This window comes from Schistocerca serialis, chromosome 7 (assembly GCF_023864345.2).
Source record: "Schistocerca serialis cubense isolate TAMUIC-IGC-003099 chromosome 7, iqSchSeri2.2, whole genome shotgun sequence".
Classification (NCBI taxonomy): Eukaryota; Metazoa; Arthropoda; class Insecta; order Orthoptera; family Acrididae; genus Schistocerca; species Schistocerca serialis.
In genome coordinates, this window is record NC_064644.1 from 389,867,449 (window position 1) to 389,892,280 (window position 24,832).

General features: G+C 38.1%; 1 protein-coding gene across 1 annotated transcript in view; it reads right to left on the reverse strand.

Annotated features, from left to right (window-relative positions):
* The window catches only part of LOC126412041 (sodium channel protein para), a 903,820-nt gene that overhangs the window by 239,137 nt on the left and 639,851 nt on the right, over positions 1 to 24,832 (reverse strand). Inside the window, exons 23-24 of the mRNA XM_050081417.1 lie at positions 16,760 to 16,901; positions 16,559 to 16,683 (exon numbers count right to left, since the gene is read on the reverse strand). Coding sequence (XP_049937374.1) covers positions 16,559 to 16,683; positions 16,760 to 16,901 — 267 coding nt within the window. The remainder of the gene's footprint in view (positions 1 to 16,558; positions 16,684 to 16,759; positions 16,902 to 24,832) is intronic.

The following is a 24,832-nucleotide window of genomic DNA, read 5'->3' on the forward strand; positions in this document are numbered from 1 at the left end:
TAGTGAATTAAGAGATTTTACAGAGAGAATTATTGTACTTGGTGATTTCAATGTCAACTTTAAAATGAACGGTCAAAAAGTATCAAAACTAAACAATTTGTTATATTCACAAAATTTAGCACCATCTGTCCATGAATGCACTAGATATGGAAAACACTCTGAAACGATAATACATCAAATATTTTCTCTCTTGCAAAAGCTAGATCATGTTATTGAAGTAACTGACACAGTGTTCTCGGACCACAAAGCAATAAGACTCTATATAAATAATGTACTGGGCACAAATTCTAGAATTCATGAGAAATATATCTACAGAAGATGTATCAATGAGGTCAATATCAGGGTTTTTAATAATTTATTAAAAAACTCAGATTGGGATTTAGACAAACTCGACACTGTGGATATGAAATTCGAGTCATTTTTAACTTGTTATAAACATAACTATGAAATTGCATTCCCTCTTAAGAAAATTAAAATAAAAAGCAAGCCTAATACTTGGGTAACACAGGGGATACGGAAATCTGGAGAGCGACTTAGAAAGCTAAGTAATTCAGCCAGGCTAAATCTAGCTGTGAAACAGTATGTCACCTGTTACAGAAAATTGTACAGGAAAGTCATTAATGCAGCAGAAAAGTTACATAATGACCCATACATCAGTAGAAGCAAGGGTAACAAGAAAATGAAATCAGTTTGGAATGTGATAAATACAACTGTAGGCAGAAATAAAGTAAGAGACAGCAGCTTTGTTATTAAAAGTGAGAACAAAACTATAAATGATCCTTTACATATTGCCAATATATTCAGCCTTCATTATGCAAGTATTCTACAAAGCCTCATAAAAACCCAAAGACAAACAAAGATTAAAAGATTAAACATAACATCTCCACAAATCCTAAAACTATGTTCTTATACCCTGTAAGTGTACAAGAAGTAAAGAATGCAATCAACAAACTAAAAAATAAATTGTCTTGTGGCACTTATGGCATTCCAGATAAAGTACTTAAACACAGCATAAATATTGCTCGTCCCCCTGTAGACATAATTAATGCCTCTTTCAGCACTGGCACTTTCCCTAAAGAACTAAAGCTGTCAATAACAAACCATTATATAAAAATGGTGATCGTCATGATGTAAAAAAACTTCAGACCCATATCCTTGATATCCTGCTTCTCAAAAGTTATTGAAAGAATAATGCATGAAAGACTCTCCGCTTTCCTGAACACAAGTAGAATATTAGTCAGTGAGCAAAATGGCTTCAGAAAAAATAGGTCAACTGAAACAGCTGTATATAATTTCCTGAAACTTCTCCTGATCTCTATAGATCATAATGAAGTAAACTGTGAGGTGTTTTTAGATTTATCAAAGGCATTTGATGTTATTCATCATGAATTATTGCTTGAGAAACTATATTGCTATGGTGTACATGGTACTGTTCACAGCTGGTTTAAATCATACCTGTCAGACATATACCAGAAAGTAGAAACAGTTCATGAAGGAACCTCTTACTTTTCAGAATATAAGAAAGTTAGTAATGGAGTGCCACAAGGTTCTGTGCTAGGAACCCTCTTGTTCTTGATTTTCATAAATGACCTACCAAGCTGTTTAACACTAGCTAAAGCTGTATTGTATGCAGACGATACAAGTCTTTTTATTAAAGCTCAAAATGAGACTGACTTGCAACACAAAGTAGAAATAACAAAAGAAGAAGCAGGAAAATGGTTTAGAGATAACTGTTTATTTGTGAAATGAGAAAAAAAACAGTATGGATGAATTTCAGCCATGTATCGAATAAAGTAAAGCCCAAAATAGATTTGAAACTTGGTGAACAGAAGATTTTACAAACTTCAAACACAAAATTTTTAGGTATCTGGTTAGACGAGCATCTAAAGTGGGATAAACATATTGAAATGCTCAATAAAAAGCTAAGTAAATGCTGCTATATACTCAGCATGCTGGAAAACTGCTGCAGTGAAAAAACAGTAAAATGTGCTTATTATGCTCTTATGCATAGTCTATTGCGGTATGGTGTCTTATTTTGGGGTAATTCAAGTCTGGCAAACCGGTCATTCATTATTCAAAAACGAGCAATAAGAATAATGAAAGGGGGTGCACCAAGAGAGCCCTGCAGGGAAATTTTCAAAGAATTTCAAATAATGTCGCTTCCATCTTTATATATCTATGAAAGTATCTGCTTTTACAAATCTCACCCCCAATTTTCTTCTTTAAATAGTGAGTGACATGACTACCCAACAAGACACAGGAATGATTTCCACAGAGAAACACACAAAACAGAGAATGTTTTTACAGCGTTACAGAGTACATGGATTTTCAGAACATAGTGACATAGTGGTCAATGATAATGATAATTCATATTTGAACAAATGTATGAAAATAGTCTGCCTGTACACACTATAATTAATTAATTATTGTTTCTTCTGTTATTCTCTACTAGAGTGGTCAATGACAATGATAAGTCATATCTGAAAAACAAATGTATGAAATAGTATGCACTATAAATAATTAATTATTGTTTGGTTTGTTATTATGTACTATATGCTGCATGAGATATATATTTATATACGTTTTACCACCTTAGGCCTATGTTACTAATTTACTGTATAATTAGAAACTCATATAACGTAACATGACAACTCCTATATCATTGTATATGATAAAATGGATGCTCAATAAATGAATGAATGAACTATTTATCGTCCATGTTTCACTTCCATAGATGGCTACACTCCATACAAATACTTTCAGGTACGACTTCCTGACACTTAAATCTATACTCGATGTTAACAAATTTCTCTTCTTCAGAAACGCTTTCCTCGCCATTGCCCATCTACTTTTTATATCCTCTCTACTTCGACCATCATCAGTTATTTTGCTCCTCAAATAGCAGAACTCTTTTACTACTTTAAGTGTCTCATTTCCTAATCTAATTCCCTCAGCATCACCCGACTTAATTCGACTACATTCCATTATCCTCGTTTTGCTTTTGTTGATGTTCATCTTATATCCTCCTTTCAAGACACTGTCCATTCCGTTCAACTGCTCTTCCAAGTCTTTTGCTGTCTCTGACAGAATTACAATGTCATCAGTGAACCTCAAAGTTTTTATTTCTTCTCCATGGATTTTAATATCTACTCCGAATTTTTCTTTTGTTTCCTTTACTGCTTGCTCAATATGCAGATTGAATATCATCGGGGAGAGGCTACAACCCTGTCTCACTCCCTTCCCAACCACTGCTTCCCTTTCGCGCCCCTCAACTCTTGTAACTGCCATCTGGTTTCTGTATAAATTGTAAATAGCCTTTCGCCCCCTGTATTTTATCCCTGCCACCTTTAGAATTTGAAAGAGAGTATTCCAGTCAACATTGTCAAAAGCTTTCTCTAAGTCTACAAATGCTAGAAACGTAGGTTTGCCTTTCCTTAATCTTTCTTCTAAGATAAGTCGTAAGGTCAGTATTGCCTCACGTGTTCCAACACTTCTACGGAATCCAAACTGATCTTCCCCGAGGTCGGCTTCTACCAGTTTTTCCATTTGTCTGTAAAGAATTCGTGTTAGTTTTTTGCAGCTGTGACTTATTAAACTGATAGTTCGGTAATTTTCACATCTGTCAACACCAGCTTTCTTTGGGATTGGAATTATTATATTCTTCCTGAAGACTGAGGGTATTTCGCTTGAAGTCTGAGGGTATTTCGCTTTTCTCATACATCTTGCTCACCAGATCGTAGAGTTTTGTCGAGACTGGCTCTCCATTTGGGGGTTTAGGAGCTAAAGATTTTGCAGCAGTTGACTGTGTAAGTGCAGCAGCAAAATTTAGGCATGAGAAAGTCAGATGCATAGCGAAATTCCAGGAGATGACGACAGATGGTGGTGTGGAAGTTTGCTGAGCATGCAGCGTCACGAGCAGCAGCACAGACTTCAACATTGACGAAGGCTTCACCTACAGCACCAAGGCTTTTGACAGCAACATCAGGGTCTTCAACACTGACATCGGCAGTGGCTTCAGTGTCAGCATCAGCAGTGGCTTTGACTTCAGTGACAGCACCACAGCAGCAGAAGCAAACATGACTGACAAGTACTGCTGCCAGTAGTGTAAATGTATATGGATTCACAGATTTTCCAGTGGAAATGGAGGTTGGCTTGATAAAGCAATCATCAAGTTTATGTATACGGTGGATAACACTACTGGGGCAGACAGCCAAAATCAGAGAGGGAACTGTAGTTACAGAAGATGAAATGGTGTGGTTAAGTTAAATTATTAAAAATTTAGCAGTAAGTATGAAAAGAGGAAATTCTGAATGTAATTTGAATGTTGCAAGTGTAAAATCTTAAATGAAATCAAATGCTGAAAGGGTAGAATCAAATACTGAAAATGTAAAATCTAAGGTGGTAAAAGTTAAAAGCAGAAATGAGGGAATAACTGACAACAAATTGGAAAATTTAAGAATAGAAATGGGTAAAATTTCAGAGGATATTCATCTTGTCAACAACAAAGTCAATACAGTTGAAGATTCATTGGGTGGAAAGATTGTAAAGCTACAGAATGAGCTGTGTGGCTGTGTGATGGACAGTGTGCAGAGGCAAAATATATTTGAGGAGGTAACTTAGGAGGTAGCAGTGAACTGACGGCAAAAGTAGTTGATTGGCACATTAAAGATGCAACGATGGAAATACTGTTAAGGGCGAAATCAGTGATAAAGCAATGCAGAGGGAACAACAAATAGAAGTCACATTCTTTACTGGGGATCAGAATTTTGATTACAATGAAGATTGTTAGTATTGGCCTAATACAGGTTTGTATTTTTCCATTAGACAACAAATATAGTCATCTCATTGCAAAAATGCCAAGGATTCCACGTGTTATTTGGTTCTTGAGTAAGAAAGAGTGTTTTTGAAACTGCGAAAATTAATGTTTCATAACTTTCTTAGATTTTATTTACCATTATTTGATTATTTTGTATGCCTTATATTCTCAAGAATGATACTACTGATTATCCTATTCTCAGTAGAACTGAGAAAACTCACTTACATTTACTCATTAAGATATAGGAGTACGTTTTTGACTCATGTTTTATGACTTTCTGGAGAATGAAAAATCTCCTTTCAAAAACCAACATGGATTTTGCAAACAGAATTCTTGCAAATCTCAGCTCACTTTGTTTGTCCATGAGATCCTGAGCACTAAAGACACTGGAATCCAAGCTGAAGTCATGTTCCATGACATCAGGAAGGCATTTGAGACAGTTCTGCACTGTTGTTCAGTGAACATAATATGAGCTTACCAAGTATTGCACCACCAGTTTTGTGACTGGATTCCAGACTTACTTGCAGACAGAACTCAACACGTTGCCTTTAATGGAAAAAAAATCAACATATAGGAAGGTAATTTCAGGGGCACTCCAAGGAAGCCTTGCAGTACCATTATTGTTTAGAGTACATAGAAACGAGCTATTTAACAACATCAGAAGCTTCATGAAGTTGTTTTTAGATGATGCAGTTGTCTGTAGGATGATAGCATCACCCCAACACCACAGAAAATTGCAAGAAGACCTGCAGAGGACTGATGATTGGAGCAGTGAATATAAATAAATGTTATTACTGTGCATAAACAAATGAAAAGATCCACAGCTGTATGATTACACTATGGAGACAAACCACTGGAAGCAGTTACTACCATAACAGCCTAGGTGTACAATCCAGAACATTTAAGCCAAACCTTTCCATGAAATTTCAGTTTCCAACATTCTCTTCTGAATGTTGAAATGTTTTGTTGATGCTTACCTACATAGGGACAAATGATCATTGTAATAAAATAAGAAACACCAGAGCTTGCAGGGAAAGATTTAAATGTTCATTTTTTCCTGCACTGTGCGAGACTGAAACAGTAGAGAAATAAAAGTGTAAGTGGTTTGTTGAATTCTCTATCAGACACTAAAGTGTGAATTGCAGAGTAGTCATGTAGGTGTAAGATGACGACCACATAAAACAAATCATAGGAGACACAGATGCCACGTTGAGATTCACTGGAAGAATCTTAAGGAAATGTAATCCGTGAAAGAACTGGCTTACCAAGCACTTGTTCAATTAATTCTTGAGTTCTGTTCATTAGTCTGTGGGACGTATATTGCCATGCTGTGTTAATAGAGAAGGCAGAGAAGATCCAACAAAGAGAAATACACATCAAGGGATCATTTAGTAGGCACAAGAGCATTACGGAGATGATAAATAGTCTTCCATGGAAAACATTGCAAGAGGCGCATTGCGTTAGAAACAGAGTTTTATAATTGAAATTCTCAGATGGTAAATTCCAGGAAGAGCCATGTAACATAATGCTGTCTTGTTTTGCAAAATGACCACAATGAGAAAATCAGAGAAATTAGAGCTCACATGAAGATTTACCAACAGTTATTCTTCCTACGTGCCATTCTCGGAAGGAACAGGGAAGAGGGGGAATGCTAGTGGTACCAGAAATACCATATGCCATGCATCATAAGGTGACTCATGGAGTACAGACATAGATGTATAAGGTGTTCTGCCGGATGTAATGAATTGAGGATTTTTGGGTGACTGGCTTTCCCCCCTGGTGCGGTAATGAAGTACATGTATTGGAATCCACATTAATAAGTAGTATATTAAATGTTGCTTCCTGGATATTCAGGTAGAATGAATATACAATATGTTCCATACCTTCAAGGACAAAATTATACAGACAGTAGAAAGACACTAAACTTAGTATTTTGAGATAAAAAATCAATGGTAAGAAATTGATATTTCAGGTGGTACAAAGTCCTGAATGAGCAATGAGTATGAAGCACATATTTGTTTATGTCTTAGGCAGTAACAATAGTATCACCACCTTGAAAACCAGTACACTAATCCATGTGATGTAACCACGGGGATTTCCTAATACGGGGTTACATGAAGTTGCTTGTATATGATGGCGAGAAACTGAAGTGAAGCTTGTTGGTAGGATCCTAACTGCCTGCCTCACTGTACAACAAACAAGGGGTATATCTGGGTGTATGTTAAAGTTTTATGAGCCATTCTAAGAAAGTATTGGTATTAGTGGTAAACAATTTGAACAGTTTTTCAAGCTCAGGAGCTGTGAGGCATATAGAAGATAATTCTATGTAGATTTCATTCTTCTGAGGATATATCTGAAAGTACAAGACAATATTTATATTTTTACTGTAATTTTTATTCTTTCACATATAAATTGCCTCACAAGGGGAGGCCACAACTTTGGGATCATGGATTTACTTCAAACTTTGTATGCCTATAGTAGGCCTTTAAAACATAATGTACAAGTAGCAAGGTGCATTACTTTTTCAATTCTAACAAAGCTGCAAGAGAAGTTTAAACACATCTATTATGTAACTGATATATCTGTATGGAGGTGCTGGCTGTAAGAAGTTGTTGTGGTTAAGTGGTAAGGGTTTGTGCTGTACAAGAGTGTCGTAAATGAGGTGATGGTTTGAATCCCGCAAAAAACACTTATGTTTTAATCTATATTTTTTAATTTTTTAAACTATATTTTTTCATCACTTGTCACATTATTTAATTTATATGACATTGGAGAGGTAATACAATAATAAAAAATAATTTTAAAAAAACACACATGCATCTCCATGAAGTTGTTGTAAATTTCATATGTTATTTGACTATTTACTATTTTTAATTCAATTTTCAGGATGAGGGACAGCCTTGAAAAGCGCAAGTCAAACCTCGATACATAGTGATGCAAATGACATTCAGTTATACAGTAAGTCACAATGTGCCAGACCACAAGAGTAATGTACAATTATTCACTGGATGTGCTCTCAACATCACACGTTGCAGGATGGTATTTGTCATACAGACACAGAAAACATAAATTGAAACAGCTTCTACTACATCAAATGAATGCAGTTTTCCCACATGTACAGGGAATGTTCACAGTTTCTAAGGGAAAACACGCCTTGAGATTTTGAAAAATTTCGCTCTCTTCCAACAGTTTAATATAGATTAAAAATTAAGTCTGAACAGGAGTCGAACTGTTGCCACATACATGTTTGACTTTCGAAACTTGAATGCTAACCGCGTGACCTCTGTGAATTTTAACATCTGGTACCTACACACAGGTATATGAGCCACTTAATAGACGTGTAAAACTTCTCTTGCAATTTTCTCGCAATTGCCAGAGTAGTGCACCTTACTACATGCACATAATATGTTTTAATGGTCTACTATAGATCTACAAAATTTGAAGTAAATCTGTGATCCCAAATTTGAGGCCTCCCCTTGTCAGTTATAGGGTGTAACACTTAGAGCACACAAATCTCACAGCTGCTTAATAAAACCAAAGCTTTTGTTCAGTTTTCATGTTGTATCGATCCAACTTGGACTCAACTGTATACAGGCATTTTGAGCTTATAAATGAAAAGACCACACTCAATTCACACAAACGGTGCTTACAGAATATGTATTATTTCTCATGGTTTCCAAAATCTCATAAGAGATGAGTACAACATATTTTCTTACAACAGACTGATATCAGAGTTACAAATTTGTAGTTAAATGAATCTGTCTTTCTGACTATACTCTAAAACTGTAAAACCCTGTGTTTTTCCCAGTTGCACATATCATTCTTTTGCAGCCAGCACCAGAAGATACAGCCACATAGAGAAGTATTTTCTTGATACATATTCTGTCAACCTGAAACAATGTTTAAGAAAAGGATGGATCCTACTCACTATATAGCAGAAATGTTGAGTCACAGATGTTGTTGTTGTGTGGTCTTCACTCCAAAGACTGATTTGATGCAGCTCTCCACTTGCTACTCTATCCTCTGCAAGTCTCTTATCTCCGAGTAACTGATGCAACCTACCAGCCTTCTGAGTCTGCTTACTGCATTCATCTCTTGGTCTCCCTCTTCCTTCTGTACTAAATTGGTGGTCACTTGACGCCTCAGAATGTGTCCTACCAACCAATCCCTGCTTCTAGTTGGCTGTACAATAAATTGCTCTTTTCCCCAATTTTATTCAGCACCTCCTCATTAGTTTTGTTATCTACCCACCTAATGTTCAGGATTCTTCTGTAGCACCACATCTCAAAAGCTTCTATTCTCTTCTTGTCTAAACTGTTTACTGTCCATGTTTAACTTCCATACATGGCTTCACTCTGTTCACTCTGTACAAATACTGAAAGGACTTCCTGACTCTTAAATCTATACTTGATGTTAACAAATTTCTCTTCTTCAGAAACTCTTTTTTTGTTGATGTTAACAAATTTCTCTTTTCAGAAATGCTTTTCTTGCCATTGCCAGTCTACTTTTACATCCTCCCTACTTCGACTATCATCAGTTATTTTGCTTCCCAAATAGCAAAACTCATCTACTACTTCAAGTCTCATTTTCCAATCTAATTCCCTCAGCATCACCTGATTTAATTTGACTACATTCCATTATCCTCGTTTAGTTTTTGTTGATATTCATCTTGTATCCTCCTTTAAAAACACTGTCCATTCCGTACAAATGCTCTTACAAGGCCTTCGCTGTCTCTCACAATGACAATGTCATCGGCAAACCTCAAAAATTTTATTTCTTATTTCTTCTTCCTACACTTTAATTCCCACTCCAAATTTTTCTTTCATTTCCTTTACTGCTTGCTCAATATACAGATTGAATAACATTGGAGATGAGCTACAACCCTGTCTCGGTCCCTTCTCAACCACTGCTTCCCTTTCACGCCCCTCGACTCTTATGATTGCCATCGGGTTTCTGTACAAATTGTAAATAGCCTTTCCGTCCCTGTATTTTACCCCTGCCACCTTTAGAATTTGGAAGAGAGTATTCCAGTAAACACTGTCAAAAGCTTTATCTAAGTCTACAAATGCTATAAACTTAGGTTTGCCTTTTCTTACTCTATGTTCTATGAGAAGTCATAGGGTCAGTATTGCCTTGCGTGTTCCTCTGTTTCTCCAGAATCCAGACTGATCTATGCTGAGAGTGATGTCTACCAGTTTTTCCATTCTTCTGCAAAGGATTTGTGTAAGTATTTTGCAACTGTGACTAATTAAAATGATAGTTCGGTAATTTAAACACCTGTCAGCACCTGGTTTCTTTGGAATTGGAATCATCATATTATTCTTGAAATCTGAAGGTATTTCGCCTGTCTCATACATCTTGCTCACCAGATGGAAGAGTTTTGTCATGTCTGCCTCTCTTTGGGCTACCAGCAGTTCTAATGGAATGTTGTCTACTCCTCGTTTTGACTTTTCAGTGTTTTGTGAAATTCTTCTCACAGTATCATATCACCCTTCACATCTTCATCTACATCCTCTTCCATTTCCACATCTCCCTTGTATAGACCCTCTTTATACTCCTTTCACCTTTCTGCTTTCCCTTCACACAGATAGGAACAACAAAACGACTGTCAAACAAGTAAGCTTTTGGACAAAAAGGCATTCTTCCAAATTAGTCAAGATACACACGCTCATGCAAACTCAACTCTCTCTCTCTCTCTCTCTCTCTCTCTCTCTCTCTCTCTCTCTCTCTCTCTCTCTCACACACACACACACACACACACACACACACACACACACACACACACACACACTTGAGCACTGTCTGGCTGTCAAGGCCAGACTGCAAGCAGCTGCACGTGATGGGAGGAGCAATCTTGTAGAGGGGGATAAGGAGGAGGCTGGTGTGGCAAGGGGGCAGGTATAGCAGGACTGGGGTGGGGAACAGTAAGTGCTGCTTGTGTAAGCATACAGGGATGCGGTCGAGAGAGGCTAGGGCAGCTAGGTGCAGTCACAAGGTTAGGAGGAGGGCATGTGAGGTGGGGGCAGGAAAAGAGAGAAACAAAAAGACTATGGGTGCATTGGTGGAACAGAGGGCTGTGCAGTGTTGGAGTTGGAGCAGGACAGGGGATAGCTGGGTAAAGGACAATGACTAATGAAGACTGAAGCCAGGAGGGTTGCACAAATGTAGGATATATTGCAGGGAGGGTTCCCACGTGCAATTCAGAAAAGCTGGTTTTGTTAGGAAGGATGCAGATGGCACAGGCTGAAGTAGTTATTAAAATGGAAACTTTGTGTTGGGCAGCATGCCCCCCAACTGATTGGTCCAGTTGTTTTTTGACCACAGCTTGTCGGTAAGCACTCATGCAGACAGAGAGCTTGTTAGTTGTCATGATCACATAGAATGCAGCACAGTGGTTGCAACTTAGCTTGTGAAGCCCATGATTGGCATCACAGGCAACCCGGTCTTTGATGGGATAGGTGGTACTTGTGACCGGATGGGAGTAGGTGGTGGTGGTGGAATGATGTATGAGACAGGTCTTGCATGTAGGTCAGTTATAGGGATATGACATAGGAGACAAGGAGTTTTGTAGGGATGGACAAGGATATTGTGTAGGTTCAGTGGGTGGTGGAATCCACCGTGGGAGAGGTGGGAAGGATAATGGGTAAGACATTCCTCATCCCAGGGCACAATGAGAGGTAGTTGCAACTCTGGCAGCAAATGTGATTCAGTTTCTTCAGTCTTGAGTCATGAAGGGAATGTTCCTCTGCGGGCTGGACGATGAAGGGAATGCTCCTCTGCGGGCTGGACGGTGGGACTTTTACAAGTTTGAGAGGGTAATTATGGTCTGTAAGTACTCAGTGAGACCCATGATATAGTTTGAGAGTGACAGCTCATCACTTTAGATATGACAGCCATGGGTGGCTAGTCTGTATGGAAGGGACTTCTTTGTATGGAATGGGTAGGAGCTGTTGAAGTTGAGGTATTGCTGATGGTTGGTATGTTTGATAGGGGCAGAGGTACAGATGTAGCCATCTTTGAGGTAGAGGCCAACATCGAGGAAGGTGGCTTGGTGAGTTGAAGAGGATCAGGCATAGTGAATGGAGTTCAGGAGGAACGTGAATAGGGCATCCTCATCCTGATCCAGATCATGAATCTGTAATCAATAAATTGAACCAGGTGAGGGGCTTGTGATTCTGAGTGGTTAGAAAGGGTTCCTCTAGATGGCCCATGAATAGGGTGGCATAGGATGGTGCCATATGGGTGCCCACTCATGTATCACAAATTTGTATCTAGGTGAGGCCTTCAAAGGATAAGTAATTGTGGGTGAGGATACAGTTCATCATGGTGACCAGGAATGGGGTTGGAGATTTGGAACCCTTCGGGCATTGGGAAAGTTAGTGTTAAATAGTGCCAACACCATGGGCATTAGGGATGTTAGTGTGGAGGAAAGTGGCATCAAAAATAACGAGCAGGGTACCATGTGCTAAAGGAACATGAACTGTGCAGAATTGGTGGAGGAAATGGTTGCCATCTTTTATATACGAGGATAGGTTGTGGGTAATAGGTTGAAGGTGTTGGTCTATAAGAGCAGAGACTCTCTGAGGGGGGACAGTAACTGGTGACAATATGGCATCCTCGGTGGTGAGATTTATGGACTTCAGGAAGCATGTAGAAGGTAGGAGTGCATGGTCAGATAGGGATGAGGGGAGAGAGAGAGAGAGAGAGAGAGAGAGAGAGAGAGAGAGAGAGAGAGAGAGAGAGAGAGAGAGAGAGAGAGAGAGACTCCAAGGAGAGTTTATGAGATGGGTCTAAGAGATCGTGATATATTTTAGGAATGGGGTCACAGTAGCAGGGTTTGTAGGTGGATGAATCTGACAGCTGGCACAGTCTTTCTGCCAGGTAATCCTTGCAGATGAAAACAACAGTGGTGGAGTGTTTTTCAGCAGCTTAGATTATAAGGTATAAGGATTATAAGGCGTAAGATCTCACTTGCCTTATCTCTCCAACCACCACCCACATTACAGAGTCTCACCGTCTGGCTCCTTGTGATTCAGTACAACTGAAGACTGGAGCAACCGAATCACATTCCCTGCCAAGGTTCCAACTACCTCTCAACCTGCCAGGGTTTCGACTACCTCTCGTGTTGCCCTAAAATGAGGAATGTCTTACCCACTCTCCTTCCCAACCCTCTCATAGTTGATTCGGCCACCCAATGAACATACGCAATATCTCATCCATCCCTATACAACCTGTGTCCCCCATTTCTTTGCCTCATGCCTGACATCCCTGTAACAGACATAGTTGCGAGACCTGTCCCATAGATCCTTCCACCTCCACCTACTCCTGTCTGGTCACAAGCATCACCTATCCCATCAACGACAGGGCTACCTGTAACATCAGTCATGTGATCTACAAGCTAAGCTGCAACCACTGAGCTGTGTTCTATGTGGACATGACAACCAACAAACTCTCTGTCCACATGAATAGCTACTGACAAACCGTGGCTAAAAAACAACTGGACCACCCAGTTGGTGAGCAAGATGCCCAATACAATGTTCTTCATTTTAATCACTACTTCACAGCCTGTTCCATCTGGATCCTTCTTACCAAAACCAGCTTTTCTGAACTGCACAGGTGGGAATTTTGCCTGCAATACTCTCACATTCCCGTGATCCTCCTGGCCTCAAACTCTGATGGTCATTTCTCTCACCCACATATGCCCTGTCCTGTTCGCACTCCAGCACTACAGAGCCCTTTATTCCATCAATTCGTCCACAATCTTTTTACTTCTCTCCCTTTCCACCCCCACCCCACTCATTTAGCCTAACCTCCTGACTGCACCTATCTGCCCTACCCTCTCTCCATCTCACCCCCGTATGTTCCCACAAGCAGCACTTTACCGTCACCCTTCTACCCTGCTATCCTTCCCCCCCCCCCCCCCCCCCCCCCCCCACCCCCCCCCTGACCCAGGCTCCTACTTACCCCCACCACTAAGACTGCTTCTCCCATGATGCTCACAATCTGGGCTCTGCAGGCAGAGACAGTGGTGGTGGTGGTGTGTGTGTGTGTGTGTGTGTGTGTGTGTGTGTGTGTGTGTGTGTGTGTGTGTCTAATTCAGAAGAAGGCTTGTTTGGCAGTCTTTTTGTTGTGTCTATCTGCAACTCAACATCTCTGCTATATAGTGAGTAGCAATTTTCATAATATTGCCATTATTCCATACTGGATTTTCCATTAATTAAAAGAATATTTCTTTTTGAAAAAGTTCCAGAGTGCTCTGAACAACTGTGTGAACATTATCATTTGTGTGTGCTTGCTTACGGTGAGTAAATTGGAGGCAATATAGTTTGAATCAAGTAACTGTGATGAATATGATGAAGTCTAGCTTTTGACTCTATACTGTATAACTTTTTCAGAGTAAAAATATAATCATGTAACATGGAAATGCCATAGATCCATACAAATAAATAGTTTGCATGGTAACTTCCACAACTGATAAGTGTTTTATGTAATAAAAGACTTGACAGATTTGGAAAAACATGACTATTCCAGAAGTAAATAGTACAATATTAGAGTGTAAGTGGAATATACACAACGGAAGTGGTAAATCATATGGTTAAAGTATTGAATGGTAGATAAACAATAATGACTTTGCAGCTAAGTTTCCGGGCAACGTTCTTCTAAACTAACATACGCCCTTGTATGTATGTGTTTTTGTTACTCCGGTACTATCAGAAATTTCACTTACAATTTCAGTTTTGTTTATGTGCTTGTCTATCATTCAATGCTGCAACAATATGATAATTGATAACCTTAACTCCTCCCATTGCAACATGTAATTATGTAATTATGATACTTGGATCCAAAAAAGGGGAATCAGCAGGCTACAACATGAGTGACATTGGCAAGAGTAATAAGAACTGGAAACACAAGAAGTCAAAAACAATCAAGAAACAAATCACAGATAATGAAGGGACACATGATAAGACACGTCTATGAAGCAAAAAAAAAAAAAAAAAAAAAAAAAAAAAAAAAAAAAAAAAAAAAAAAAAAAAAAAAAAGAAGAAGAAGAAGAAGAAGAAGAAGAAGAAGAAGAAGAAGAAGAAAGAAGCAAATGATGCAGATCAGGCAAGGACAGAATTTTAAGAAAAACAGAATTTTAAGAAAAATAGCAGCTACAAAATATAGGAGGGAGATGAAAAATGGAACATACATAACTGTTAAATTGTATAAAAGAAGTGATGACACTGGAGAGATGGAACACACGACAGGAAAATACAGAAAGAGGAAATGAGAAAAATGATGATAATAACAATTATTGTTTTAAGGCAATAACCTGCAGGATCATCAGTGACCTTTATCAAGAAACAGTTAGACAATGACACAACAGGATTATGTAAGCTGAGACCAAGCAGGTGGCAGGTGACAAATGCATGCTACAGACCAAACTCTGATTTACATTTCAGGTTCCTCAGTTAATACTCAATGGCAGTTTTGTGGTTATATTTGTCATAACGACTTGAACTTCAGCTGTATGTCAGCAAATATATCAAATGGGCTGTCCGACATGCTGATCTCACTCTGACTGACTACATTTTATCATTGATTTCTAGATCTCAGAATATCATAAACATAAATAAAGAAGTTGGTAATGTGTTCCTTGTCAGGGTACTACTTTCACAAGAAGTACATTATTTTGTTGTGTTAAAATGAGTCAATAGCTCTTTGGCTTGACAGAATATATTTGCAACCCAGGTTGGCAGTGAAATACTGAAATATTGTGCCTGTAGCAGCTGTGCAGTGAACCAACATTTCTGGTGGAATTTCTTCTTTTTTATTTTTCACTGTTGCGGTTTTCTATTGTTAGCATGCCTTTTTCTTGCATTTGAGTAGTCAGATGCCCTCTCTATCACTTCTAACATCTTAATTTATCAAATATAATCTACTTTAATATTTCACTATTTATGAACTTTTGTCTTCACCATAGTGTGACAGACCTACCTAAATACTTAAAAAAATCATTTATTCCTACCATCTTCTCTTTTTTGTTGGCTAAGTAAATAAAAGTTATATCTGTATCTGCTATCACTTTGTAAGTAGAAGTTTTTCTTATCTTTATTTGGCTATAGTTTCATTTCATAGGTATTTTATCATTAACTCCACTCCTTGTAAATATAAATTTTAAGTCATAAAACAAGCTTCATTTTATTAAAGTGTCAGAAGTTAATGACTGAGACTGTATTTCATTTACAATTCAAAACATGTTCTGATATGAATCAATGGATTAGTCCATAACTGTGACAATTATGGACTTTTATTACAAGGAAGAAATGCAGATGAAATTGCCATTCTAAGAGAAGATTAAAACGTATGTTGTCACATGGTTGTGATGAGAATATTACTTCAGTTCCTACATAAAATTGTTTAGTTACTGGCAACTGAAATCTGATTGGCATCAATGCCAAAAAAAAAAAAAAAAAAAAAAAATATTCAGAAACAATAAATAGGCTCCTTAACAGAAGATTTACATCTGGAGTGGAAAAGATCACAAATATTGCAATCCATACAAAATCAGTGCAGAATTACTATCTGTATGAAATAAGTTACTTGAATCAAGACAATCATAAAAAATGTAAAAAAACCCATCATAGAAGCATCTTGCCATTTATGAAATCATCCCTATAACTACTTTCACAAGTATTTCAATAAGTAGTCTCAAGCAGAGACATACAATAAATGTAAAAGAATAAAATAAAAACTCACCTCCCTCATCTTCCAGATCTTCTTTGCTAATATCTTTTTTCTCCTCTCCATCTAGTGTCTCAGCACTACCTTTATGGCTGTCATCCTTAAATGGACGGTTTTTGTGACTGCCATAGGATTTATTACTGTGATAGAACAAGATACAGTTAGTCATACGTATTAGTCACAATGCCATATTACACATTTATTTTTCTGTAGTACCTTATGACATCTTCTTCTAATCTTTGCTTATAGTATTCATTTTCTATCCTGTTATCTTGATGGTTCTCCTTGATAGAATTCCCAATCAGTTTGGCATTGTTCATCATTAGTTTACCCTTCTTCAGTTTATTTTTAAGGTCACCTTAAACAAAATAGTGAAAATAAGTTCCAGACAAACATTATTGTAGATCACACAAACAAACACATAACAGAAAACATCATTCCCACTAGCTTTTGAGCACTAGCTTTTTTCTAGCAATAACACACTTATTCACATGCACAATTGGATTGACTGCAAAACACACACACTCCCGAGGCCACAGCAAGACTAATTATTTAATTAACATTTAGTGTTGCCAAGGCAATATTAATTGTTGATACTTGATTACTCAAAGTAATTGCTTGTGCTGATGGAGGCTGGGAGGGGGTAGGGAAGGATGCAAGGAAGGAATAGTGGGAAAGAGGCAGACCAATGTCTTTGTGGCCACACAAGAATACGAAAAGGTTACAATGGGAACAATAAAAGGAGCTTTAGGAAGAGGGAAGAGGGGGGGGGGGGACTAGTGGGAAAATGGGGAGGGGGAGAGGAAGGAGAGAAAAACAAAGATGAAGAAGAAGAAAGGGAGGGGAGAGAAAAGGGAGAAGGGTTGAAAAGGGGAAGAGAGGAGGAGAATGAAGGGAGGGAAAGGGAGAATGTCCAGATGGAAGCAGAAAGAAGAGAGGAAGAGTGCTGGAAGAAAACAGTACATGATCTGGACAGGGAAGGAGTACTGTGCCATAAGAGAGAAGGGAAAGGCAAGATGAGGCAGTGCAACAGATTAGTGGAGGTTTAGGCCGATCAGCTATATGTTAGTGGTTGCCTTTACCTTATTTTATGTATTGCTCCATCCAGGAATTTCCATTATTGTTATGCAAAATAGATACCAGTAGTGTATCGAAGACGTACTGTCATACTTTGAAGAAAATTATGAGGAGCTTTTGGTTCCACTAGAATCAGCTCTCAAGGATGGAAATGGTTTAAAATGATAATGATAAATAATGATTAACTATGAGTGGGGAGATCATACCAATTCAGAACAAAATTAGTGTGTATGATGATGATGCATATATGAAGTAAGTATAGGAATATGCATGGGACAAGGCAGCATAGTTGTTAAGAAAATAGACTTATATTCTGAAAGAGTAATGTTCTAATCCCTGTATTTTGTTTTCAGTGATTTCTCTAAATCATTTTAGGTGACTGCCGAAATGTTTCCTTAAGTACAATAATAGTCCATTTCTGAGTCATCCTTCTCTATCCAAGTCAATTATTACATTCTTCCCACAGTCTGAGGGTATTTTACCCTTCTTGCATATTTTGCATACAATGTGGAACAATCCAGCGATGGGTGATTTTTGTGATGATCTTAATAGTTCTGAGTGAATGTCGTCTGTCACAGTTGACATCTTTCAACTTAGGTTTTATAGTGATCTGTCAAATTCTTATTGCAGTATTGCATCCATCGATAAACTCTTCATCCTCTTCCTTTTCCCTTTCCAAAATATCAACATCAGCTTCCTTTCCATTATAAAATATGTGTCTATAGGCCTTTTTCTTCCACTTTTCAGCCTTCCCTTCTTTGCCTAGCAGCCTATTGGCTATCTACCTGAGTTCTTAATTTTCATATGACTGCTTACACTGTCTTCCAAGTTTGCTTTAATTTTTCTGTATGCAGGATCGATCTTTCCTATATTCATGAATGCTTTGCACTTCTAAATATATTGCTTTCTCATTTTGCACTTCCTTTCAATCTCATTTTGAGACATCTGAATTCCCTTATGATGGCTTCATTTTTATTTTTATTCATTTCATCAATTAAATTTAATAGCTTCTATATTATTCAAGAATTTATAATGTACTCTTTATTTTTACTTAGTTGTTTCTCGGCTCCTTCACTATTTCATCTCTTCAAAGGTATCCATTAATCATCTACAGTATTTCTTTTGCTATTTCAGTCAGTCAGTCAGTCATGCTCTTTGTGAAAGTGTTGAAATTCTCTTGTTGTCTTAGCTCATCCAGGTCCCATGTCCTTAACTGTCTACCTTCCTGTACTTTCTTCATATTTAATCTACACTTCACAGCTACTGGATTATGATCAGAGTCAGAACTAATCATGAAAATGTTTTGCAGTTTAACACCTGGTTTCCAAATAGTTGTCTTGCCATCAAATCCACTGCCCCAAGTCCCTTCCACAGATAAAACTTTTCATGATCCTTAAACCAACTTTGTACAGTGGTTAGATTGAAAAATTCTACTAACTGGCTTTCTCCTTCATTTCTTTCCCTCTTCCATGTATTTGTGTTATTTTTCCATCTCTTCCATCTCCAATGGTCTCTACTGTCTCCAATGGTCAAATTCTGCGTCCATAACAATTAATCTTTCGTCTTTCTCATTGTATTTAATAGCTTATTTTATTATACTTTTTTCCATCTATTCATCATCTGCAAAGCGAGTAGTCGCTTTTACTATTGTGGTTGGTCATGGCTTACATATATCTTGAATATACTAATCCAGTCACTATGCTGCTCTTCGCAGTTTATGTACATCTCTATTTTACTGATCATTATGAGACCTTCAATTATTCCCACTATATGTAACTTTAATTTATCCATTCCCCTAGGCAAGTTCTCTAGTCTCTCTATCCAATTAAGAGATCTAACATTCCATGCTCCAAACCGTAGAACACCAGATATGTTTTTTCTGCCAAAGCAGTTACCACAAGATGTTAAAGACTTTTACATGTGTATGTTAATTAATTCAGTTTTTGTAATTTGAGGTCAGAGCAACAACAGCAACATAACAAAGGCATAGACACCACAGCAGCACTGAGTAGTCTTTCGCTCCAGCTCACACTCTCTTCCTCTTAAAAACATGAAAGTAAACTGGTACTAGAATATTGTCCATCTGTGTGAGAACTAGTTTCAATAAACTACAGTCTCAGAGAGCTTTCATCTATCTTCATTGTTGCCCAATTTTTTCAGTGCCTATATAATCTTCCTCACTGGTACATCCTTTGCTTTGGTGTGAAATCCTTACCCTGCTGGGGAGCTGCTCTTGTCAAAAGTGTCATGTTGTGGCATCTCACATCCAGCTTCAGCCTAAAAAATTAGCTTGGATATCATATTTTGTGTGCCCAAACAATTTATGTGTCACGTATCAATAAGGAATTTGAAATATTTACCTCTAGACAGGAGCATTTATAAGATCTGTCGTGAAGTTGAGAAGAATCGTTGATGAAGCACTGGATACAAATATACCAAGTAGCACAGTTTATGGCAAGATAATGATGTATAGTACCCAGAAAGAAACTTCTGATGAAATAGTAGCTACTGCACAAAGAGCATGGAGCTATACCCAGACATCTACACAGATGTAGATTGTCCACAAATATATCCCCTGATTTCCACAATAATAACTACTTACAGTTGCAGTATACAGATTTTCATCTATTTTTATTACAATAAAATCATACTGCTAATGGTTTTTGTTTTAAATCACTTTATTACCCACTGGAATGCAGTGACATTATAGTGGCTTTGATCGGCTGCGTCCTGGAAACGGTAGATATATTGTTGACTTCTGATAGGGCTACAGACAACAACATGCCCTGTTTCCTGGTTTATGTGTGTACCCTGTTTCCATCATGCCTACAGCTGACTTTCGCCCCAGCAACACAGTAAGAGAGGTCACTTACACAGATACCAAAAGCTGCTACAAAACTATCTGGAGACCCTTCTACGCTACTCCATACAGCGAAATTTTCACTTCATGGTCAGACTCCTGTTTATGTATCACATACAACACAAAAAATGTCCAGTAAAAAATCAGCAGATCTATTAAAATTCCGTTTCAATACATTTACAAGTACTCATTGCATTACCTACATGATTAGCTTTACATAGTACGCAGTATGTTGTGACAACCTGCAACATGATTTTATTTGACTTCACAATATTACAGAAATTCAGAAACCTGCTTCACTAATTATGACAAAATCTTGTAACTTTCATAATGTACCAAGAATATGATATGTTACATTGTATTAAAATGTGGTCTTTATTTACATCTACATTCTTAGTCAGCTGAATGTAAATTTAGAGGTCTGACTTCAGCAGACAAAAATTTAGGTCTACGGCAATTCTACCATCAGAGCTGTGGCATACCGAACAAGTTAAAAAGGTTTGAAAAATTTTAATATCCACAGATGTTGATAAATGGCCTGCATCAGTGGATAAAGTACCAAGGGATGTGGAACTCATTTTTCTTATATATGCAGAGCTCCAGTTACAGATCATGCACAAACCATCATCTGTTTTGGGGGTTATCAGCAGTAGCTCACTGACAATTTAAAAAAAATTTCTCACTGTTGGCTATGCAGTCCATACCTGGCACACTTTCCCATGGCCTACATGCCAAAGTTGGCCTATATTTCAAGCTAGAAGTGGTTTGTCACAGTTATGGTTGCCAACAAGCCATGCTCTGCTCAGCAGCACCTATGATAACCATTAAGAAGTGTGGGAGAAATCATATAGGGTGTTGGGGTGCAAGCAAAGCACAAGTTGAAGAAGCGATGTACTCTCCAAACCAGCCCTTGAACTGACAACACACACTTCTCTTTTCCGCTATTTTTCTATTTCTGGAGTTTGATCCACCTTAAATCAGACACAGTGGCTCTATCAAGTGGTTGGTGGCATGTATGCTGTCTCTTGAGTGTATCCTTTTTATTCCATTTGCTGAGTATATGGAGGTTTCACCAGCCAAACCTCATCTATTATTTAAACAACCTACAAAGCCCACATCTTTCAGTATGCATACAGTATTTCATTATTCGGCCCCCCATGCATTGGTACAAATCTGATGTCAATGAAGTAGGATTGCTCACCTTTCAGGGAGGCCGTTAGTTTCCTGGCTTGCCTTGCCAGGGAACTCTGTGATGTACTGGCATTTCTCACAATGCTGTGCAGGCAAAGTCCACCTTGCTACAGACAGGCAACACTATTCACATGCAGGCAGCATGTTCATCAATTCCTGCCCATGAGGGGCCAAGTCCATGGCGATGCTGCATGCCATTGCCACAGCTTGCCTGCCACCTTATGCTGAAAACTGCCCTCAGCTGTCTTCTGGTTGTCATTCAGAGTACTGAGATTCATCTTGTTGTTGCACACCAGTAACCAGCAGCACTGCACAATCTGCTGCCACCAGTACACTGTCCTCACTGGTGTAGTGCCCCGAGAATTTTGGGATAAATTCTACATACACTCATATTTCACCATCTCGAACACATGATATTTTAAGGATGAATGGGTGAGAGTGGAATTGTGTCTACTGTGCCACAATTTATGTGTTTGCAGGATGGGCATGTGTTACGAGAAGACTAAATTTGAGGCGGTCTATCGGTGCTGACAAGTGTTGGCCGTGCACGCCTTCGAAGCCGTATGTCCAGTACAAGGAGTAATCAAGGGCAACTGTTCGGCAGTGAAATAGTAGTGACTGTTGGAACAAATGAAATATGTTTTATCTAGAGACTCATATACTCTGTCGTTTCACTTGATAGGAGCAAGAACTGTTTTGACAAGGGTTATTAAAACCAAAAGAGACTGTGATGGTATATGTTAAGTGCTAATGTTTTCCAGACGGGGTTGATTTGCAAGACTTGAAAGCACATGTAAAACTTGTGTAATTCTTTTATTGTGAAGAAGAAAATATAGTGAAGTTGATACAAAAGTATTCTGAGAGTAAGAAATCATTTCAAAAGTAGGCAAGTAGTTAGTATCATTTCCCTAAACAGCACGAAATCTTCAGAGAAGAAGCATTGTGAAGATCGACACAGTCGTCTGTCCTGAGAAGAAGATCAGCTGCACACAATATGTAAATCACCCGCGAGAGACGTGTAAGTCTTGCACCACTGTACAACACAGTCTCCGGTCGTCTGGAAAACGTTAGAAACTGGCGACCCAAGTGACAGGACCCGAAGAAATCGGGAATTTAATGACAGAAATTGAGATAAGAAGATATTGAGTTGCTGTAGCAACCGAGAGTAACAAGACAAAGAAACTGTTATGCAGAATTGGATTCTGACTAAAAGGAAAAAAGAGTGAAAAAGTTAATAAGCACCGAACAAAGAAAGATGCAGAGAATAGTTTGACTAAGAAGATTACCAAATCTTAAGCAGTCCTCACAAATATGTCGACCCAACCGATGTTGACGCAATAACCAACTGACGCCGATGCATTAACCTGCCACCATTGCTGACTGCAACGGCTGCCATTCACCGTTACTGACTTCACGTCCGCTCGCCAACACCAACGCTGTAACCAACGTTCAATGAGCTATTCACTGGTGCCAATTCTACACCTGCTCACCGACGCAGCCTAAAACTTTACGCCGGGTGAGCAAAATACGATAATTTGTTGGTAAAGTTGAGGGGACAATTGCATGATAAACTGTTATTATGTTATTGTATTCAGTGGTGAATTTTCTTTAGATGAACAGTAGGTATAAGATCCATAAAATTATGGATAAAGAACAGCAACAAACTTCAGAGCCAGCCATGGCAATGACTGCAAGAAAGGAAATGCCAGACTGGAATGAGGTAGCAAATTTAATTATACCACTACGCCTTAAATTAGATGACCTAAGACAGGAACTAAATGCTAGATTATATGACCAAAGTGCTAAGTTGGATGACAAAAGGCTGATATAGCCATTCTAAGTGAAAAGTTAGAAGCACAGAGTGTAACTTCAACAGCTCAAATTGCCTCTTTGAGAAATGAAATAAGTACTACTTTAAGTGAAAAGTTAGAAGCACAGGGTGAAGCCCCAAATTCTAGGTTTGATGTATTAAATGACTAAGTGGAAACTTTATGATTAGATTTAAAGAATGAATTAAGCAAGTCTTTAACAGTCCAAATGAATCAAATGTTTACGGATTTTAGCTAAAAGCAGGATGACCAATTTCAGAAGTTGACCCAGAAATTAAAATTTGATACTGAAGATAAGTGTAACAATACAGAGCCTGCATTTAATGCAAAATTAGGGTCATTTCAGAGTGTGTGTAATGTTACATTTGATGCAGTGAAACAAAGACTACATACTTTAAATGATAGCGTAGAAAGAAAGAATAAGCTGATCCCTGTTGTCCAATCGCAAATTGCGGTTGTCAACACTCGAGTCGATAATGTGGAGAGAAATTTTAAAGAAAAGCTACCAACCTGAGACACCATAAATATAAGTAGTCTGGCGGAACCTTTTGAGATAATTATAGATCGAGAAGCTACTGAGAGTATAATGTCGAGAAGCGTTTTGACTGTTGCTTTTTACAAACTTAATGATAATAGCCACGCTAGAGATGACTCATGGAAAGAATTCAAACCTGTCCAATGCAAAGTAGAAAATATGATAACTTTACCTGCTGTTGGGTTACATAGTAAGGTGGTGATTGTTTTGTTGTGGGGGGGGGGGGGGGGGGGGGGCTTGTGGGGACACAAAAATTAATGAGAGGTATTTGTATGCACTTGCTCAAGTGAGGTTAATATCAGATCCATGGGATCTGGATGGAGTCACAGCTTTCCCCAGGGACGTTAACATCCAATGTTAATGGGCGGAGTGACGACCGTCGGTTCCTGAGTTCTTTTCGGTGTTACTTCCAAATTTACTTTCCTACACCAAATTCCCTTCAATTCTTCAACTATTCTGTGATCTGTTCTTGAATTCTTAAACTATCCTATCATGTTAGTATTTAAGTGACCGAATATGATTACAAGATTGTGGCTAATTTAAGAGAATCACGAATAAACAGTGACCTCTAAACATAAAATGGAACAAACAGAATAATAATTTAATGGAAAATTAGTAAGATGGCACTAGGTAAGCAGAATGATATCGAGCTGACATGGACCGAACATTGTATTTTATGTGGGTATAAAAGATAATATGAAGTGACTAACTAGATGACTATTTTATATAATAGTGTATAATTTTCTATTTTTATAGAATATTTTATACCTTTTGATGAGATGTGATGTAGACAGGGA